The 20,986-nt window shown below is 40.1% G+C and overlaps 1 protein-coding gene across 3 annotated transcripts in view; it reads right to left on the reverse strand.

Annotated features, from left to right (window-relative positions):
• The window catches only part of ROCK2 (Rho associated coiled-coil containing protein kinase 2), a 106,799-nt gene that overhangs the window by 38,451 nt on the left and 47,362 nt on the right, over window positions 1-20,986 (reverse strand). For all 3 annotated transcript variants that reach the window (XM_059835863.1, XM_059835865.1, XM_059835864.1), the window contains exons 3-5: window positions 15,244-15,344; window positions 8,426-8,563; window positions 4,859-5,119 (exon numbers count right to left, since the gene is read on the reverse strand). In XM_059835863.1, coding sequence (XP_059691846.1) covers window positions 4,859-5,119; window positions 8,426-8,563; window positions 15,244-15,344 — 500 coding nt within the window. The remainder of the gene's footprint in view (window positions 1-4,858; window positions 5,120-8,425; window positions 8,564-15,243; window positions 15,345-20,986) is intronic.

Raw genomic sequence — 20,986 nt, forward strand, 5'->3', positions numbered from 1 at the left:
GAGGATCTCCAGCAGACCTGAATGACTCACTGTCTTGGATCAAGGCTGAGAATCATAGAATAGTTTGGGTTGGAAGGAACCTCCAAAGATCATCTAGTCCAATCACCCTGCAATGAGCAGGGACCTCTTCAACTAGATCAGGTTGCTTAGAGCCCCGTCCAACCTGACCTTGAATGTTGCCAGGGATGGGGCATCTACCACCTCTCTGGGCAACTTGTTCCAGTATTTTAGCACCTTCATCGTAAAAGCTTCTTCCTCATATCCAGTCTAAATCTACCCTCTTTCAGTTTAAAACCATTACCCCTTGGCCTATTGCAACAGGCCCTGATAAAAATTTTGTCCCCATCTTTCTTATAAGCCATAAGTACTAGAAGGTTGCAATAAGGCTGCAATAAGGTCTCCCCGGAGCATCCTCTTCTCCAGGCTGAACAACCCCGACTCTCTCACAGCCTTTCTTCATAGGAGAGGTGTTCCATCCCTCTGACCATTTTTGTGGCCCTCCTCTGGACCTGCTCCAATAGGTCCATGTCTTTCCTGTTATGGTGGGTTGACCCTGGCTGGATGCCAGGTGCCCGCCAAAGCCGCTCTACCACGCCCCTCCTCAGCTGGACAGGGGACAGAAAAATACAACAAAAGGATCGTGGGTCAAGATGAGGACAGGGAGAGATCGCTCACCAATTACCATCATGGGCAAAACAGACTCGACTTAGGGAAATTAACTTAATTTATTGCCAATCAAATCAGAGCAGGGTAATGAGAAATAAGAACTAAATCGTAAAATACCTTCCCCCCCACCCTTCCCGACTCAACTTCACTCCCGATTTCTCTACCTCCTCCCCCCGAGCCATGCAGGGGGACGGGGAATAGGGGTTGTGGTCAGTTCATCACACGTTGTTTCTGCCGCTCCTTTGCCCGCCGGGGGAGGACTCCTCACACTCTTCCCCTGCTCCAGCATGGGGTTCCTCCCATGGGAGACAGTCCTCCACAAACTGCTCCAGCGTGGCTCCCTTCCACGGGGTGCAGTCCTTCAGGAACAGACTGCTCCAGCATGGGCTCCCCTGCAGGGTCACAAGTCCTGCCAGCAAACCTGCTCCAGCATGGGCTCCTCTCTCCATGGGTCCACAGGTCCTGCCAGGAGCCTGCTCCAGCACAGGCTTCCCACAGGGTCACAGTCTCCTTCAGGTGCATCCACCTGCTCCGGCATGGGGTACTCCAGGGGCTGCAGGTGGATAACTCTTCCACCGTGGACCTCTATGGACTGCATGGGGACAGCCTGCCTCACCATGGTCTTCACCAAGGGCTGCAGGGGAATCTCTGCTCCGGCGCCTGGAGCACCTCCTCCCCCTCCTTCTTCACTGACCTTGGTGTCTGCAGGGTTGTTTCTCTCGCATATTCTCACTCCTCTTTACGGCTGCAGTTGCGCAGTAACTTTTTTCCCTTCTTAAATATGTTATCCCAGAGGCGCTACCACCATCGCACATTGGCTTGGCCTTGGCCAGTGGCAGGTCCATCTTGGAGCCGGCTGGCATTGGCGTTATGGGACACAGGGGAAGCTTCTAGCAGCTTCTCACGGAAGCCACCCCTGTAGCTCCCGCTGCTACCAAAACCTTGCCAGGCAAACCCAGTACACCTGTGCTGATGACCCCAGAGCTGGATGCAGTACTCCAGGTGGGGTCTCACAAGAGCAGAGTAGAGGGGCAGAATCACCTCCCTCGACCTGCTGGCCACGCTTCTTTTGATGCGGCCCAAGATATGGTTGGCCTTCTGAGCTGTGAGCGCACATTGCCAGCTCACATCCTGCTTTTCATCCACCAGTACTCGCAAAGTCCTTCTGCTCAGGACTGCTCTCAATCCCTTCATCCCCCAGTCTGTATTGATACTGGGGGTTGCCCTGACCCAGGTGCAGGACCTTGCACTTGCCCTTGTTGAACCACGTGATGTTCACACAGGCCCACTTCTCAAGCTTGTCTAGGTCCCTCTGGATGGCATCCCGTCCCTGAGGCGTATCAACTGCACCACTCAGCTTGGTGTCATCCACCAACTTGCTGAGGGTGCACTCGACCCCGCTGTCTATGTCATTGATGAAGATATTAAACAGTACTGGTCACAGTATGGACCCCTGAGGGACACCACTTGTCACTGATCTTCACCTGGACATTGAGCCATTGACCACTACACTCTGGATGCAACCATCCAACCAATTCCTCATCCACCAAATCAGGCTTTCATTCCCTCATGAAGTTCTTTTCTGTAAACAAAAGCTGGAGAGTGCTTGTGCGCAAAAATTAGCATAGCTTAGATCAGGTGTTAACACTGCAGCTAGGCTTGAGCAGCATGCTGCAGGCAATGAACTGAAGCAAGAAGTATCCAGCAGAATCTTGGATGAGCTTCAATGAGAAATAAGTTGAGTTCTAAAAAGAGGAACACTTTCCATCTTTCAGCTAAACTGCCTGAGCTGAGGCGAAAATCCCAAATAGTAAATATCACTTCTTTTGGTCACATCTCTTTTCAACAGATATCCTCTAAACCTGTGCTCTTCTAAAAGCTCAGTTAGCGGCAGACAGGGTTATCTACTGAGCCTGGCAGCACTAGCAGTTCCTGGCTCTATGATATCTACCAAAGCCAACCATGCTACTGTCTAGTTTCTTACAGAAAACCTGAAGATTAGAGTCTGGTGAAACCTGCCCTGGGCTACCTTATCATACCTAAATACTAAAAGGGAACTACAATTCCTACTAAACCTTTGAGACCAACTCTATTCAATTATAGAAATACTCACCTCATTGCAGATTTTTTTAAAAAAAAGCAAAAAATCAAGAAAAGCCACAAACCCCCAAACCATAACAACTAGTTACATAAACAGGCCAGTTCCTTTTACGTTAGAAAAGATCACTAAAACACTTAGCAATTCTTTTCACATACTGGTAAGGAGGAATTCTGCTGCAAGTGTCTCTACTGGCCTGGAAGACTTAAGAGGACACTGAATTCAATTCCACAGCAAAGGTCAAAAAAGTCTCTCACCAAATTGCAGCAGAATTTTCCTGGGTTCTCAACAGCATAAGGAAGATGCTAATGTGCACAACTGCTAAAAGAACTCCGAATCAGAAAAAGCAAGTACTGGGTAAGCATATACTTTCTAGAAATCATCCTGCCAACATCAATATTGTATTTACACAGCTGGGATGTGTTCATGTTTTGTAAGAAGTAGCATGAGATTTGGAGACAATCCAGAACCTCTCAACTTCTAAAGCTTCCTGTATAAAAAATTTTTGCCATTCCACTGAGTCTGAGGAACATGAAGAACTTAAATTTTTTAACAGGTTACATTTTAACTTTAGGAGATCACTGGTTCATCGATGGTGTCCACTGGAGCTCACTGTAACTCTTTACGAGAAATGTACATCACATTTATAATATGATCAACCACATTTTACTATTCCATTCTTTCAACAACTACAACGAAAAAGAAAAAAGGAAAAAAAGGCTTAGGTTCACAATTTCTGGGATCCCTGAAATAGAATAAGGGATCACCCTTTTTTTGTAGATGTATATTATGAACTTTTTCATGCTTTTTTTATTGTCTCTTCTGATGAACATCAGATTCCCTTAAGAGCTACAGCCTATTGGCTCAAAACCAAGATTAACTTTTTAAGAACTAAAGTGAGAGATCAAGTACTACTTCTGATATTTTCAATTAAAGTAAATGCTGTCCCCTAAAATATAGGCAAGTAAATCATCAAAATGGAGGTAAACAATCTATCTGCCTTTAGAACAACAACTACAGTATCTGCAAAACTAAATAGACTACTGAACCTCAATAAACAGCTGTAGTTGTTCAATGAAGTTAATACATTGTCACAGGAAAGAAAAAAACAACCCTAACCAGAGACAGTACTTCTAGATACAGCTGAAAAGACATTAACTTAATGATGCAAATGCAAATTAAGTAGATTGCTGAGATTATACCAAGCACTACCTAAATAATACAGAAAAAAAAAAAACCTACCACATTAAAACAAATAAGCTTAAAAGGCTCATCCTGGCCAACATTAATACAGAAACCTTCCAAAAGCCAAGCAAATCATAACACACATTCATACACAGTTTTTTTAGAATCTGTTATAATTTTTCACAGGAAGAATATATTGTGTAAATTACAGCATAACACTGTTTGGCACGGAAGATTTTAGAAGTGCAAACTACAAAAGGTAGCTTTATTTTTAAGTCTCCTTTAATAATATAAAGTATTACATCCTGTGAAAAATAAAATATACAGTCTCATTAGAAAACTGTGTATTTGGCTGTACATGGTAAAATCTGGACAATTAAGATGTATGACATCTTGACAAATAGCTAACATAAATTTTAATCAATATATCACATACCACTGCTGCCTTACTGTGACCTCATTTTAATGACCACTAGAGGATGCTATGAGAACAATTAGACACAGTAAAAAAAAAAAAAAAGGGACTGTATCTTGCCTATAAAATAATTTCATTTACAGAAAAATGTCAGTTTATGAACTGTTCCAAGGTTACTAATGTTGAAACTAGGAGTTGTCTCATAAGCTTTTCAGACATTTGGCAAAAAAATGAACCTCAGAAATTCATAAACACACATGCTTTCAAAAATAACAAAAAGTAAATTTACATCCTTCTTCCGTGTGCCAGAACAGTTTATTATAGACAAGGTTACACTATTTAAAGTACCCTTGTATTTAAAATTAGGAGACAAGGAACAGCTTTCCAACCAAGCAGACCATTTGATGAATATTCCTTTGGGTATTATAATTCATAAGAACATAACCTTAGAATTACAGTTTTATAGATGATAAATCACCCAGTTGTGTACTTACTTCATCCATTTTCATGCAAGTGCCAAAATCTGCCAGCTTCAGATGCCCATATTTATCTAAAAGCATATTGTCAGGCTTCACATCTCTGTGTATCAAGCCCATGGAGTGAATTGCATCAAGAGCAAGAACAACTTCGGCTGTGTAGAACTTGGCCCATTTCTCAGGCACATCATAGTTGCTCATAAGGTTTACAAGATCTCCACCTGGCATGTATTCCATTACCATGTACAAGTATTTGTCGTCTTGAAAGGCACAAAATAGCTGCAACATTAAAAAAAAAGGAAAAGAAAAAAGCACAATTACTTCTTCAGAGACAGCTAGGAAAAAGAATAAAGCACTTTATCTTGAAGTTTCATTAAACCTGAGCATGTTTTCAAGATTGATGTAAAGTAACTTTATTTTTTATATTCAGATAGTCTACATTTTCTATTAATTATGACAATACCTTGAAATTTACTGAACTTCAAAACCCCCTCATTTTCATTTTTAAGAATTCAAAAAAGATTTCCTGATTATTTTAGTAGTATGAGCTTCTATATATCCATGTTTCTTGGCATTAAAAAGTATCACTGAGTCAAAATGCAAACTATCAAATCTGAGAAAGGGAGCATCACGTATTGATTTGAAAATATCTCAACAATGAATAGCATCTTAAACTGTTTCTATATTTCGTGTATTATAAATCTCTGTAGATATTTACAAAAACACTTGTCACTACTGATTTTGTCGTAAATCAACATGTATATTGAAATAAGAAAAAAAAAAAAAAAATGTTCCTGAAGACAACTGTAACACAATACAAAGAAATCATCTTTAACAAAATCGTAACAGTCTGGTATCGGTTGCAGCTAGTACGTTTCCTACTGGCATGATAGTGAAAGTAAGTTTAGTCTCTTTAAAATGTATTTCAGACCTAGAGTGCTGAAGTTTTAGAGATTTCACCCAGTGATCACCAGGTCTGAAAATGGCCCAAACCAGCAAAAAGCCTTACTGTCAAATGTTCAATGACTGGTATGAAAAAGTCTCTGAAAGCCTCTCACCTTATTTCTGAGGGAATACTGCTCCTTTACATTAAAACCAAAAATCACTCACATCTTTAAGTTACTCACACAAAATTTAAAAGGGAATTGAAAAAGGATGTGTGGAAAGGAGGAAATCAAAAACAGGGAGTTTATGGAGGATGAGGAACCATGAAAGGCAGGAACATTATTAAGGAGATTTGACCTTTAAATTAGAATTTATTGTATACTAGTGACAGAAGACCTATATTATAAATACATATTTTAATAAATATATATTGCACTGTATTTGTTTTCACAAATGGATAGTATATACAATATATAATATGATAATACATGTGGTCATTAAAATCTAAATTAAAATCCAAAATAGTCAAAGATATTAATATAATACAATTATAAATAACAACACTATGCTGTTATACAGCACTTTCGTTATTGGCCTCAAGGGGTTTAATTTTAAAAAAAAAAAAAAATCAAAATTATCTAGGGCTATGGTTTCACTTGTTTTTCACATAAAAAAGAAGGCACAGAGAAGCAATGTGACCTGTCCCAACTTCTAGCTCAGAACAGGACCTACATTTTCTTAAAACCAGCTCAATGTCCTATCCCGCTGGACCACATTATGTAAATATATCGCACTAATACACTTCATCATAGAAGGCACAGTTGCAACTACACTTGAATTCATTTGCTGTATACAAATACACACACATTCATATCATGCTTGCTACACTTTCCTTTGAAAATTGAGTGTCATACATTTCTCGTTACTTTCAACTGCATGTGAAAAATAAAAATAATTCCAGACAACTACTGTCATTAGAACAGAAACAAAGAACTAAATAAAAAATTATCTATTTGGTTAAGTATTTCTGCTGAATATAGGCAAGAACACAGAATAGGCTCAGAAAAGCAAAACACCTAAATAAAAAAACCTTGTAAAACATTTCTTGCACACATGAGGTAAACCGTTATGAAGAATATATGGAAAGTTTAAAGCCAGTCTTTACTTATTAAATATACAGAAGCATGGCAATATATGTGAAAATATTTAAATGTATTAATTATTTAACAAAATGAAGTACTAACAGTTTCTCTAAGCATATGCTTTCACTACTCATTTTATTAATTGGTGTAATTTACCAGTTAGAACAAAATGCAATATTCAGTACTAATTCTTCCCAAAGGCATACTTCATATTACAAACATGATCATGATACATGTCACGAGACAGCTGCAAGCAATGGGGTTTTAGACCAGCTGAAGAAGTCAGCTCTCCATTACTTGGGTATTACTTCTGAGCTGAGATGCAGCAAAACCGTCCGCTAAACAATGAGTGGCTGGAAAGCTGCCTGGCAGAAAAGGACCTGAGGGTGTTGATTGACAGCTGGCTGAATATGAGCCAGCAGTGTGCCCAGGTGGCCAAGAAGGCCAACGGCATCCTGGCCTGTATCAGAAAGAGTGTGGCCAGCAGGAGCAGGGAGGGGATGGTGCCCCTGTACTCGGTGCTGGTGAGGCTGCACCTCGAATACTGTGTTCAGTTTTGGGCCCCTCACTACCAGAAGGACATTGAGGTGCTGGAGTGTGTCCAGAGAAGGGCGATGAAGCTGGTGAGGGGTCTGGAGCACAAGTCTTATGAGGAGCGGCTGAGGGAACTGGGGTTGTTTAGCCTGGAGAAGCGGAGGCTGAGGGGAGACCTTATCGCTCTCTACAACTACCTGAAAGGGGGTTGCAGAGAGGTGGGTGTTGGTCTCTTCTCCCAAGTGACTAGTGACAGGACAAGAGGAAATGGCCTCAAGTTGCACCAGGGGAGGTTTAGGCTGGATATTAGGAAAAATTTCTTCACTGAAAGGGTTGTCAGGCATTGGAACAGGCTGCCCAGTGAGGTGGTTGAGTCACCATCCCTGGAGGTTTTTAAAAGATGTGTGGATGAGGCGCTTAGGGACATGGTTTAGTGGTGGACTTAACAGTGTTAGGTTTACGTTTGGACTTGATGATCCTAAAGGTCTTTTCCAACTTGAACAAGTCTATGATTCTAAACAGAAGATGGTTTCAAGCAAACCACTGCTACAACCTCCTGTCTTGCAGAAGACCAGGCATGTACAGTTATCCATCTACCAAATCTCAGCTGAAAAGACAGTAACTACTTAAAGCACTCTTAATACTAATTGCCTGTGATCAACTGACTGTATCATGAGGAAAGACTGGAAATAATGTGGACATTTGTTCCTACTGGTCTATACAGACTTTTTCTTAGTTGGAAAGGTAACCTCCCTATTATTCCAAATAATTATGTGGATATTTCAAAAATCTGTTTAATTCTGTTTTATGATGCATCTGTAGTGACTAAAATGTAAATTAATCTACTTTCTAATACAGCCAATTACACAAAACTCAGTGAAATTGCTGTAAATATCTATCTTTAAATAGTAAAATCTGAATCTAAACCATGATTTGAGTTTAGATGTAAATTCAAAATCAGCTCAAGGCTGGGAAAGATTTATGGGTTTATTATTATTATTTTACTTTTACATATCTTCCTTACCTGAACCACCCATGGACTGTTGGCAAAGGCCATGATATCTCTTTCTTCCCAGAAAAAGGCTGAATCTGATCTCTTGATCATTTCAAATTTACTAAGCAGCTTCATTGCATAAACCTTCTGTGTCATTTTATGGCGAACCTATTGGTTGAGAAGGAAGAGAAACAACTTTTTAAAAATGCCTTGTAAAAACATTGAATACCAGCATAGTATATTTCTCTTACGTGCAAACTGCTTTCTGGGATGCAATGCATCCAGGTCTTCATATACCCAATTTTCTACGCAGTTAGGATTTGAGAACTTCCAAACCTGGAGAGTAAAACCTAACAGCTGCTCCAAAAAAACACAGCAGGGGTGGAACAAGAAGGATGCCAAATGAAGGAAGATATGCGAGAGCCTTGCCAACTGCTGCTGCAACCCCAGAAGAGGAGTTGCAGGGCCACGAGAAGAACGTGCCTCAGAGTTGCGGGAGCTCTTAAGAGGTATCTGTTTTACTGAAGATGCACTGATACAAGCATATGTTCTTCCTCACTATGGCTATGAGCATAAAAATGAGAGCTGACTCCAGTAGTCTGCTTACTCAAATTGAAACTGCTAAAAAAAAAAAACCCACCCAAACCCAAAACACACAAAAAACAAACCAAGCCAAATCTCAGAATGAGAAAGTACCATCTTTCTCTAAAGAACTGGACTGCTCTTCTTAACATTTCCTGAGTCAACATGCCTACTTCAAATCACCCAAAACACTAAAAAAAAGATTAAATAATTCTGTTTACAGAAGAAAAAGGAAATGCTTGTCGATTCGCCCTTCAAAAGTTCCATTGTGTAAGGAGAAATAAAATGCAACTCTGTTTATGTTTTCTTATTCTGAACACCATCTATTTGTTGCATTCATTCATGTTAGAAATGCTGCAAGCAGTCCACTTCAGCCTTTTACATTTCTATTTTTCACAAAAAAGATTGCTCCTATTTCTTTTCTTAAGTAGTTATTAAATTCCCTTTAAATGGTGTAAAATTAGTAACATAAATCTTGTTGGAAAACTGAAATTAAAAGTTTTATGACAAAAGCTAAAAATATTTTTGAAAACTTCATCTGAATATGGACATAGAACAAAATCCTTAAAGCACAGACTGTAAAGTCATTACCCTGTTAATACAACAACATTAGATTTATGCTACTTTACGAAACAACTTCTAAAGGACCAGTTTTTTAACATTCTTGAGTGTTCCTTGTAGAAATCAAGGTGAGAAGTATTCAGCTGCAAGAGGTAGAAGCTGCAAGTCAGTAGAAAAAAAGAAATTAACTGCATCTTAAGTTTCTGCATATTTTCTTCACATGAAAATAAAAAATTCAGTGGACTAATTTGTGAAATCAGAACCAAATGATTACAACTTTCTGGTGCGTTTAAAAACCTCACATTTAGTAAAATAAACTATATCCCCCAACCTCTTAGTTTTACACAATGTCCAAGTTTAATTACACTACTTAAAAGGACATTTAATAGGCTTTTTTCCTGAGCAGCTGTAAATGTTTCACATCCATTATGTCTGCAGCGCAAAGCTTCAGAGAGGCACCTATTTGCTCTACAAACCCAGGAGCATCAGTCTCCTGCTCCTGAGGAGCTGTAAACATTAATGTTGCTGAAGCCAACAAGAATGATCTGTAGAAATAGGAGCAGCATTGTGGCAGGCAGGGAATCTTGGAAAGAGTGAGAACATGAACAGAAACAGGATTGAACAGGATGAACTTGGGGCTTTTTGTTCTCAAGATGCATGTACAAAAGTTTTAGGATTAGCACCTTGCATAGTTTAACACTAACCAACAACCTTCTGTATAGCTATATTAAAAATCCTCCAGCCAAACACCAAAACAGAAACACATTATCTACATGCATTAACAACTTTATAAACACGTATATTTTAAGACATTAACAATTAACCAGCTAGTGAAGGTATCCTAAAAAAGGGTTTTGAAAACTACCTCCTTCCCATTTACTAATCCCATGTGGGATTATTTACGAAGACTTGGTGGTACACCACAAAGTATATACCATGAAGTAGAGCATTTGTAACTCTGCTCAAAACCAGAAGAAACACAAAGACCAACAACCTCAAAAAGATATTGTTTAATTGAAGATGCATTTTCTGTGAAAGTTCACGTAAAGCTCTGCAATTTATTTAGTAGTTTACAATTCCTAAGACCATTGTGTACTCTTGCCTGGGTGTAGTTAGTATAGCTGCTTCCATTTACAAGAATAATTGTCTCCCACTGCTTGGGAAAAAAAGTCTTGAAAAGTCAGCACAGCCTGAAGCAAGCTCATGCATAGGAGAAGCAAACTAAACAGGAGTAGGGGGACTAGAAATCACAATCTGTGCACCTCTCTAAGGTACTGCCAATAGGTTATTAGTTAGCTAAATGATTTCTTGAGAAAAATTCAAGAGAGGTTTGTTCTCTGTACAAAAATCAAGGAACCAAAGCAGTAACTAGCATACTGGCCCACCACAAAGGCTGAGTATGTCCTGGCATGCCTTACAGGTGAACAGACCTACCAATGATATTACTTCTCCCATCACCACAATGGTGCCTGGAGGCAGCCTATTTAGCTGCTAGCCACTGTGCTCTTTACCCAGAGCTATATTTGTACATACATATATTGGCTCATATAGCAAATTATTCATGCATTAAACTGTCATGATGTTTCAATTTCTTCCAACTGTTTAAATGAACTGCCAAATTTAAACTGCAGCTCACCAGAGTAACTCTCAAAATAGGTAGGAAAATCCCTTCGTGCCATCACCACTGAGTAACATCGCCTTGTTTAACTCATGAAAACGTATTAAGAAATAAAAATTTCCCTCTACTCTGCTTCATCAATCTACGACTTTCAAGAAACAAGTACGCACAAAATACAACCATAATTTCTACAGCATTCATGTCAGAAAACAATCTGTAGGCAAACAAAATAACATATCCATTTGAAGTGATCAGATTAAGTACGTAGTGTTGATAATGGTACCATCTCTTTTATGATAAAAGAAAATGAAGATGCTAGAGTGGAGTTGTGAAATGAACTCTAAGATTTGAGATAATCACAAATATCCTAAAATACTTAATAGAGCCATAAGAAATTACCACAGATAGGGTACCAAAGTTCATGTTCTGACAAATTTTCAGGTAACAGACTGCAATTGTTTTATTTGTATTACTACTGAAGAGTACATCAGCAGTGGCTGGGGAACTAAACCTAATAAACAAAGCACTTAATGGAAAAAATCTAAACAAGCACCTGTTTACATAAGCCATGACAACCGCTGGTTTGCAACACTAAGAAATCACTTCGTAAAGAAAGTTACCCAGACCATCCTTTACTACCCAAATACAAGAAAGAGTTAGCCTTGGTTTAGTTTTCTATTCCAGTACATGATCAAGTCAGTCTGTTGTGTCACAGAAACGTTACAGTACTTTCTGATTAGACCTGGGAGAAGGGACTGAGGACATGTTTCAATTTCAAATGAAGAGGATTTTTCCTCAAGTGAAAACAAACAAGAGGTACTTATGATGTGCTTTCATAAATTACTGTTTCTGCATAAACCACAAATAACATATTAAGCACCATAATTCAATTTTTCTGTCTGCCCTAGACACCAGTCACTTTTATTCGCAGCACTGCATAGAAGAAGCAGCGCTCTGGCAACTGGCAATTATTTTCCTAGCTTTCCCCATCACTACAGACCCAGCAAAGCCAGAGGCCAGAGCTCAAGAGTAGAGTTTAATACTTCTGGAGTTATAGGAAATTGTTTTTCCACCAAAGTCAGATGCTTAGACCAGAGTCATCTGGTCTCCCTTTACTGGACTGATTTTTTTTATTTTTGGGGGGGCGAAGAGCGGGGGGGGGGGGGGGGGGGGAAGCAAGGCTTTTTTAAAAAAATCTAGCTGTAAGATACAACAGTAGAGAATGTGTTTTCCTTTTTTGCCAGAATCTGGACAGCTGATCTCCCCACACCACTTCTTTCATAAGAAAATGCTATACTGGAGCCGAAAGCTTGGGGGAAACAACATTAAATTAAGGAGGTCATAGCTGACTATTTTATGCTATATATTAACATACTCATTTTTTGGCTTGTTATATTTAAGTATTACAAATATTTAACAAATATTTGTGCTAGAAATATTTATGCACAATGGCACACATTGATAACATGACATTCATGAATTTAACTCGTGTACTTAATCATGTTTTATTTAAGGTTCTTTCTGCATTTAGCCCCCACTGAAGCAAAATTCTATTTTGATCACAGAATGTGTTGCAAAATATTTTGATTACTGCAAATCCATCATCTGCAACTGTGGTGTTAACATTTTAAATGGAATAGAAATAGATATTGCTTAGCTCAATAGTTTAAACTTGTATCATACCTTGTGAGGCAAAAAATCTAGGTATGTATGCCCTCATCACCAGCTAATGTTAGTTCAGATCTACAGCTGTATTTATTAACCCACAGCTTTTTAGCTGTAAGACTACATAACTTTATGGTTTCTACTTATATTTTTACATTCCAGAAAAATAGTGTTCTTATAAATTGGCACAAAGTACCGAAGAGCTCTATATGAACAGACGGAAGTTCCCTTCCAGTACCAAGCATTCTTAGCTTTTTTTTATTTTGAGGCTTGAAGGGCTTATTTAAAGAAAAAAAAAACCCCGTAACAACAACACAAAACCAAAAACCATCATTATATGACCAAGTTACTATGCATTTTACCATTACATTATGATGAGGCAAATGAGGAGTAAAGTTTGTCTTCAGATTCCTCAAACTACCTAACTGCAGTACATACACTGTGAAAAATCATCTCTACTTTAAAGTATAAGTTGTGCATAACACAGTGAATTAAGAAAAAGTTTCCATTCTAAGCCAGAACAAGTTAAGAACTTACATTTAAAATTAAATGTTAAGAAGAAAATTAAAATTGTATTTTCATTTTTGAAGCACATTAAAAATACAATTCTCTTGGATGCTTCCAACAAATATATCAGTGTGACATCCAAAAAATGCACGACTTCTCTTTTTGATCTCTCCCCCCCCCCCCCCCGCCAATAAATGGAGGAGGAACTCTGCTCCTCACAACTTGATTCTTTGCTGACTTCCCATGCAAGTCCATGAAAAAGGAGCATCTCTAATAGCTCCTATAAGTAGATATATATAATGATAAAAATGTCTATTAGAAGACTTTAAAACAAACCATTTGACGTGACTGTCAGTGAAAAGACAGAGAGCAGACTACTTTCTTACAAAGCTCCCTGCAGCAGCCCCTTCTCACATAAGTAAGGTTCTGCTGAAGGTTTTGGTTTTGTTTTTAATCTCTTGCCAGCAAGGACACAAAAGCATATGCAAGATACATACTAATTCTTTAAAGTCTTGTTAGAAAATGGGGATCTTTGGAAATACTCCTCTCTGTACTTCGTTAATTCTTCTGGATAAAAACAAAGTGCAAATGACCCAGAAAGAAATAGGGAAGAGGGAGCTACAGTCTCATGTTGCCACACTTAGATGAAGTTGCCTTAAAAAACGAAATAAATGAATAAAAATTGCTGATTAAATGTTAACTGCCACATGAATTACATCTAAATTTACAAATTACCCATGAGTCAAGCAAATAGTGTTAGGCTAGTCACAGAGGGTTTTTTCCCCAGTTCCAACCAATTTCACGAATACCAATATGGAAAATACAAATAATTTTATAAATGGATAATAAATTTATTGCCATTATGTGTTGTGTACATCCTATAAGCTAAAATCTTGCCACATTCCTCAACAAAAATCCAAAACATCTATTTTCCAAAACTGCATACATTACAAGACAATATGATTTTCCCAGCTTCCTAGTGCAAAATTAGCACAGAACAGTAAAATGTCACTTCCATGTCAAAAGGCACAAACAAAAGGGTAATTTTTTGTTACCTTGTGGTAACAAGATAACAAGCTTCAATTGCTGAAAATTAGTTGCTCCCCTTCCCATTGACTTGCTTCACATCTCTCTTCCTCTAAAAATGCTTACACAGAAAATTATCATGGGTCAGCTGATACACAGTTATCTGTTAGCTCATGATAACTTGTGGCTGGTGTTTGTATTCTCAGATTCTATTCGGTGCTTACATCCATAGTGTACTTCAAAACTGACATATCAAGTCATCTCATACACATGCTCACATTTTTGTTCTATTTATCACACAGAATGACTTGGAAGCCCAGGAAAAATCAAATTTAAATGAAAAACAGAGTATGCATGATATAGCAAGTTATTTTTTGTATTTTGATTGCTTTTTAAAATATAATTTGTCTGCAATATAAATTTAAAAAGTAATCCCATTCTCACATTAGATACTATATAGGATACAATGTTGAGTGGACAATGATAAGAAGAGTCTTAAATCTTACATGAATCATATCAGTTAAATACAACGCAAGCATCACAATTATGAGAGCAAACCAAAATTTTTTGTTGCATGATTAGCTTGCTCTTTCATATGAAGGTTTCAGATATTATTATACAGTGATGCTTGCAGCCAAAAAAATTTGAATTGCCATGAATTGCCTTTTCCATTTTGATCAAAGCATAGCAAACTGTTTCCCAAGCCCTTCCCTTCCAATCCATCATGTTTTAAACTTGGATGTACTGTTTAGTATGCACAGAAATGACCTCATGATACAATGAAAGTAACACTTATTCTTTATAAGAATACATTTTTAGATATAAAGCATGCAAGACTGGGGAAGGTTTTGGCTAGATCCGTAAATCTGTCTAATTATTACACTCTTACCAGCTGCACTTCTCCAAAAGCCCCTCTTCCAATCACCTTAACAACATCATAGTCTTCGGCTTTCATTTGTAAAGCTCGGATTTTTTCCACAATCTTCTCATCTAAAATCAAATAAAAGTTGTGATAATGCATGCATTAACAGAATACAAGAATTTTCTCTAACACTTTTCATTTAGAGTCAAAAATAAGCTAGTTTTATTTAAACATTTAGAGCCTTCTTGGTAATTCTTGAAATCTGCAATCACTATTAATAGCCCCTTTCATTATTGTTTGGAAACCATTAACCATCTACCTTTAGCTGTAACAACGGAAATGTCTTTTGGATTTTGCTGACTCTGATTTTCACACCTCTAATAATCATGCACAGAAATGACCCTGTGCATTCACAAGCTTACAGGAAGACTCTGGTAATGAAAAAAACCAGAGATGCCTATCTTCAGTTTTCAGACAATTATTCATTGCCACCCGCTGTGCTGCCAGGATCCACTGACACTCCAGTGGTAACGCAGGAGTGTGAAGTACCTGGTACACACAAAAGCACTGCAGGTGCAACCTGCTTCTACACACCTGGAGGGTTTAACAGCAGTCAAACGGTGAGGAATATAACTCAGTAACTTTTGTGTACAACTTCAGATCATGCAAGGATATGACTTCAGATCCACTCATTTATTCCATATGAAATATTAATTCAGTTTATGTATGTTAATGTAACTGCTGGCCATCTCAAAGTACTTTTTAGTGTTCACTGCACGTGTAGTTCTACGCTTTTTAAAATCAGAGCTACAATGCTCTGTTCAAGTATCCTCTGCTGCAATATTCTGCAGATAAGCTCTGCCTTTCAGTATTTTTCTTGTTGGCAGTGGTGGGAATCTGTAAGGTAAACCAGTGAAATTCTGACCTCTGACAAATTCTAAAAACATGCAAGGTCTTGGACTCTTTAATTTTGTAAATGTAGCATACCAGTGAATGCATTCCTGGCTAAATACATTTTAAAAATCTATTCTTATTACAAGGACAAAAGATAATGGGAGCAACGAATGGAATCCATAATACTGGAGGTAATCTTTCTTAAGCCTGACAAGCTTTGACACTGCCCCCACAGATGCTTACAGGAAGAACTAAACAAAGCAAAACAGGTTGGCTGGAGCAAGACCTCTACCAGGAAAGAGCATGAAATTGTATAAAGAGCTGCAGATGCTTATATTCAGAGGGGAGTAGAGGTGTATATTGCATGATCCCTGTTTAGGGTCAAAGACTGTGGAATTTGATCCCAAGAAAGGCATTAAAGGGGATCTCAGATCTGAATACAGGGGGAAAAAAGTATCAGAGGTCCAGTTAAGAGCACAGTTAATTCAGTATGACATTAAAGATGACATTGTTAGTGGGGAGTTAATGATAACAAACATCTGGTAAATAGTTTAACCATTCCTACATAATCATGAAGAGCAACCTGGCAGGCTGCAAGCAATCCAGGAGATGCCTGACCATCAAGAACATTTGTTTTGACCCAAGTGAGCAACAAGCCCAACCAGGGACACACTCTGATCACACTCACAAACAAGAACGAACTGTCCTGGGATGACAAAGTCTGTGGCAGCCCAGGCTGAAGCAACCTTGAGATGGTGGAATTCAAGACCCTGAGAGAACTGAGGAAGGAGAATAGCAGACCTTGGACTTCAGGAGAACAAGACTATGGCTTGTTCAGTGAACTCACAGGCAGGATCCCGTGGGAAGCTGCTGTGGAGGGTAGAAGAGTGTGTTGATCTTCAAAGATGACAACTTCATAGCACAAGAACAGTCTGTTCTAGTTAGCTAGAAATTGAGCAGGCATTGCAGAGAGCCAGTTTTGCTGAATGGGCAATCACTGCCTCAACTCAAGCACAAAAAGTGAAGGTTTGGATCATGGAAGCAGGGATGGGCTACCCAGCAGGAATCTCCCAAGCATGTAAGGATGCAATTGGGAAAGCCAAGCTCAACTGGAGTTGAAACTAGCCAGGGTTATGAAGGGAAACAAGACCCTTTATAAATACATTGGCAATAGAAGAAAGAATGAGGCAAATGCGGGCCTGCTGCTCTCAGTGGGGTTGGGGATCTAATGCCAAAGGTCATGGAGAAGATCAAGGTACTCGATGCCTTTTTTGTCTCAGACTTCACTGGCAAGCTCTGCTCACAGGCCTCACAGCTCCCTGAAGCTAACAGCAGGGTGTGGGGCAGTGAAGTATCACAGTAGAGGAAGTCAGAGTTAACAACCGATAAAGCAAACTTGACATACACCGGGCCATGAGAAGACACAGGATGCCTCTGAGCATGCTGAAGGAGCCAGTCAACCCCATTACCAGGCTGTCCTCTATCACCTTTGAAAGATCATGGCAACTTGGGGAGGTTCCTGATGGCTGGTAAAGGGCAAATGTCATGTTGTCGTGGTTTAGTCCCAGCCGGGCTCATCACCACACAGCCGCTCACTCACTCCCCTTCCTCAGCTGGACAGGAGAGAGAAGATAAGAGGAAAGGCTCGTAGGTCGAGACAAGGACATAGGGAGATCACTCACCAATTACCATCATGGGCAAAACAGACTTGACTTGAGGAAATTAGTTTAATTTATTACCAATCAAAATCAGAGTAGGATAATGAGAAATAAAACCAAATCTTAAAAAAACACCACCTTCCCCCCCACCCCTCCCTTCCTCCTGGGCTCAACTTCACTCCCCATTTTCTACCTCTTCCCCCCAAGCGGCGCAGGGGGACGGGGAATGGGGGTTGCGGTCAGTTCATCACACGTTGTTTCTGCCGCTCCTTCCTCCTCACACTCTTCCCCTGCTCCAGCGTGGGGTCCCTCCCACGGGAGACAGTCCTCCATGAACTTCTCCAACGTGGGTCCTTCCCACAGGCTGCAGTTCTTCACGAACTGCTCCAGCATGGGTCCTTTCCACGGGGTGCAGTCCTTCAGGAACAGACTGCTCCAGCGTGGGTCCCCTGCGGGGTCGCAAGTCCTGCCAGCAAACCTGCTCCAGCGTGGGCTCCTCTCTCCATGGGTCCACAGGTCCTGCCAGGAGCCTGCTCTAGCACAGGCTTCCCACAGGGTCACAGTCTCCTTCAGGTGCATCCACCTGCTCCGGCGTGGGGCCCTCCATGGGCTGCAGGTGGATATCTGCTCCACCGTGGAACTCCATAGGCTGCAGGGGCACAGCCTGCCTCACCATGGTCTTCACCACGGGCTGCAGGGGAACCTCTGCTCCGGCGCCTGGAGCACCTCCTCCCTGCTCCTTCTTCACTGACCTTGGTGTCTGCAGAGTTGTTTCTCTCACATATTCTCACTCCTCCCTTCCCCGGCTGCTGTTTCCCAGTTCCCCCCCCCCTTCTTAAATACGTTATCACAGAGGCGCGACCACTGTTGCTGATTAGCTCAGCCTTAGCCAGTGGCAGATCCGTCTTAGAGTCGGCTGGCATTGGCTCTATCAGACATAGGAGAAGTTTCTAGCAGCTTCTTACAGAAGCCACCCCTGTAGCCCCCGCGCTACCAAAACACTGCCACGCAAACCCAATACACATGTCCGTGTTCTAGAAAGGCAACAATGAGCATCCAGAAAGCTATAGGCTGTAACAGCAGCCTAACCTCACTGCCCATGATGATCATGGAGCAAATCCTTCTGGAATCCACTTCGAAGCACTTGACAGACAAGAAAGGATGGGAACAGCCATAATGTATCTAAAAAGGACAAACTGTTTCATTAACCTGATTGCCTTCCATGAGGAGATGTCTGTCTTGGTGGACAAGGGAACAGCAGTACACATTTCCTTTCCTTGACTGTAGCATGACTTTCAACACAGCATCTCAAAATATCTTTGTAGCCAAAGCAGGCCGACATGGATTGCACAGAGAAATTACAAGGTGGGTGGAAAACTTGCTGGAGTCATGGTCAGTGGTTCAAAGTTCAAAGGTGATCACAGAATCACTACGGTTGGAAAAGACCTGTAAGATCATCAAGTCCAACCATCAACCCACACCACCATGTCCATTAAACCATGTCCCACATGTATCCAGTGATACATTGGAGGGCAGGGCTGCTCCTAAGAGGGACCCAGACAGGAATCTCACAAAGTTCAAAGGCAAATGCAGAGTCCTGTACCTGGGATGGAACGACACCACACAACAGTACAGGATGGTGCTCACCAGCTAGAAGGCACCTTGAGAAAGAGGAACTGAGCGCCCTGGTGGACAACAAGATGAACAAAGAGGAACGAGCAGCAAGCCTTTGCACCAACGGCACACAAGGCTGCGTTGGTAAATGCACGGCCAGCAGGTTGAGGGAAGTGATTTTTCCCCGCTGTTTGTCACTTGCGAGACCACATCTGGAATCCTACGTCTAGTTTTGGGGTCCTCAGTGCAAATAAAACATCAAAACATTCCCTAGCTTAATGGTAGGCCACCAAGATACATAGAGGGTGGGACCACATGATGCTCATAGAGAAGCTGAGAGAACTGGGATTGTTCAGCTTAAGGAAGTCTATAAATGGTTGGCCTCAACAGAAGTTGAAAGGAGGTTTTACTTTTAAGGGATGCAAAGTGAAAGGACAAGAGGCAACAGGAAAGTTGGAACATCAGAAGTTCTACTTTGTAGGAAAAGAATCCCTAGAATTGGGGAATGCAGCAGACTGTCCAGCGGAGCTGCAAAACCTCCATCTTTGGAAATTTTCAAAATTAACTGCACAAGGACCTGAACAACCTGATCTAACATCCAAACTAACCTTCCTAACCTGTGGAACACAAAAATGCAACTAAAAGTTTCTTCTTCTGAGGAAAAGATTAGGTGTGAAGGGGAAGGGGAGAGATTTAAAGAAAAAAAAAAGTTATGAATAATCAGCGAAAAGAGTCTGCTAGTAAAGTAATTCATGAAATCTTAGACAGGAAGTATAGGACAGCAACAGTGCTTCACCCACAACAAGTTTATTATTTTGTTCATGATGTGAACTAATTTTGCATTTTGAGAAGGGAAGACTGTGCTTGGAAACTTACTTAATTGCAAATCAGAAGCTTTGGCACAAGACAAGGAGGACAAACGCAAATTCACAGGAAGAAGCAGTAGAGAAGGAGTATCAGCAAATTTCAAGTCAGAGAAAATGTGCAATTACATGTTTGAACACAATGTTACATCTCACGAGGGAGGGGAATCACATGAATTTATTTTCAAATGTTTCTCAGATGTTTCAAATGTTTTCAGATGTGTGAGATGAGAAGGCAGGGATTTAAACATATTAAAAGAGTGGGGTACAGTTTTGCATAGCTCCATTATTGGTCAGAAACTCACAGGAATACTTCTATGTTCAAAATATAATACAGAAATTATAAACAATTTTACTACAGCTCCAGTGAAACTGTTTAAGCATTAAACACTGCAGTTAAGCAACAAAAAACCCAAGAATGTATGAAGTGAGCAAATGAGATACCAGCTGAGCAGTTACCAGTTTTATCTTCCCTGTGAAATGCTGAGGATGGAGAAATCCTACTTGTTCTAATAAAAGATTTAATAATCTTAGCTAAAAATAATAATCATCATCTAGGGATGCAGGTGTTGCGGAGGTATCAGTTATACATATGGATTGCCTATTCTGTCATAAAATTTAACAGATATGGAACAGATAATCAAAGCATGGAACTAACCTGAAACAAAAACCAGGCTACAAGAAGACAAACTCAGAGAAACCCTGAAGCGATGTCATAATTGCAACATGCTGAATCATATG

Source organism: Gavia stellata, chromosome 2 (assembly GCF_030936135.1).
Source record: "Gavia stellata isolate bGavSte3 chromosome 2, bGavSte3.hap2, whole genome shotgun sequence".
Classification (NCBI taxonomy): Eukaryota; Metazoa; Chordata; class Aves; order Gaviiformes; family Gaviidae; genus Gavia; species Gavia stellata.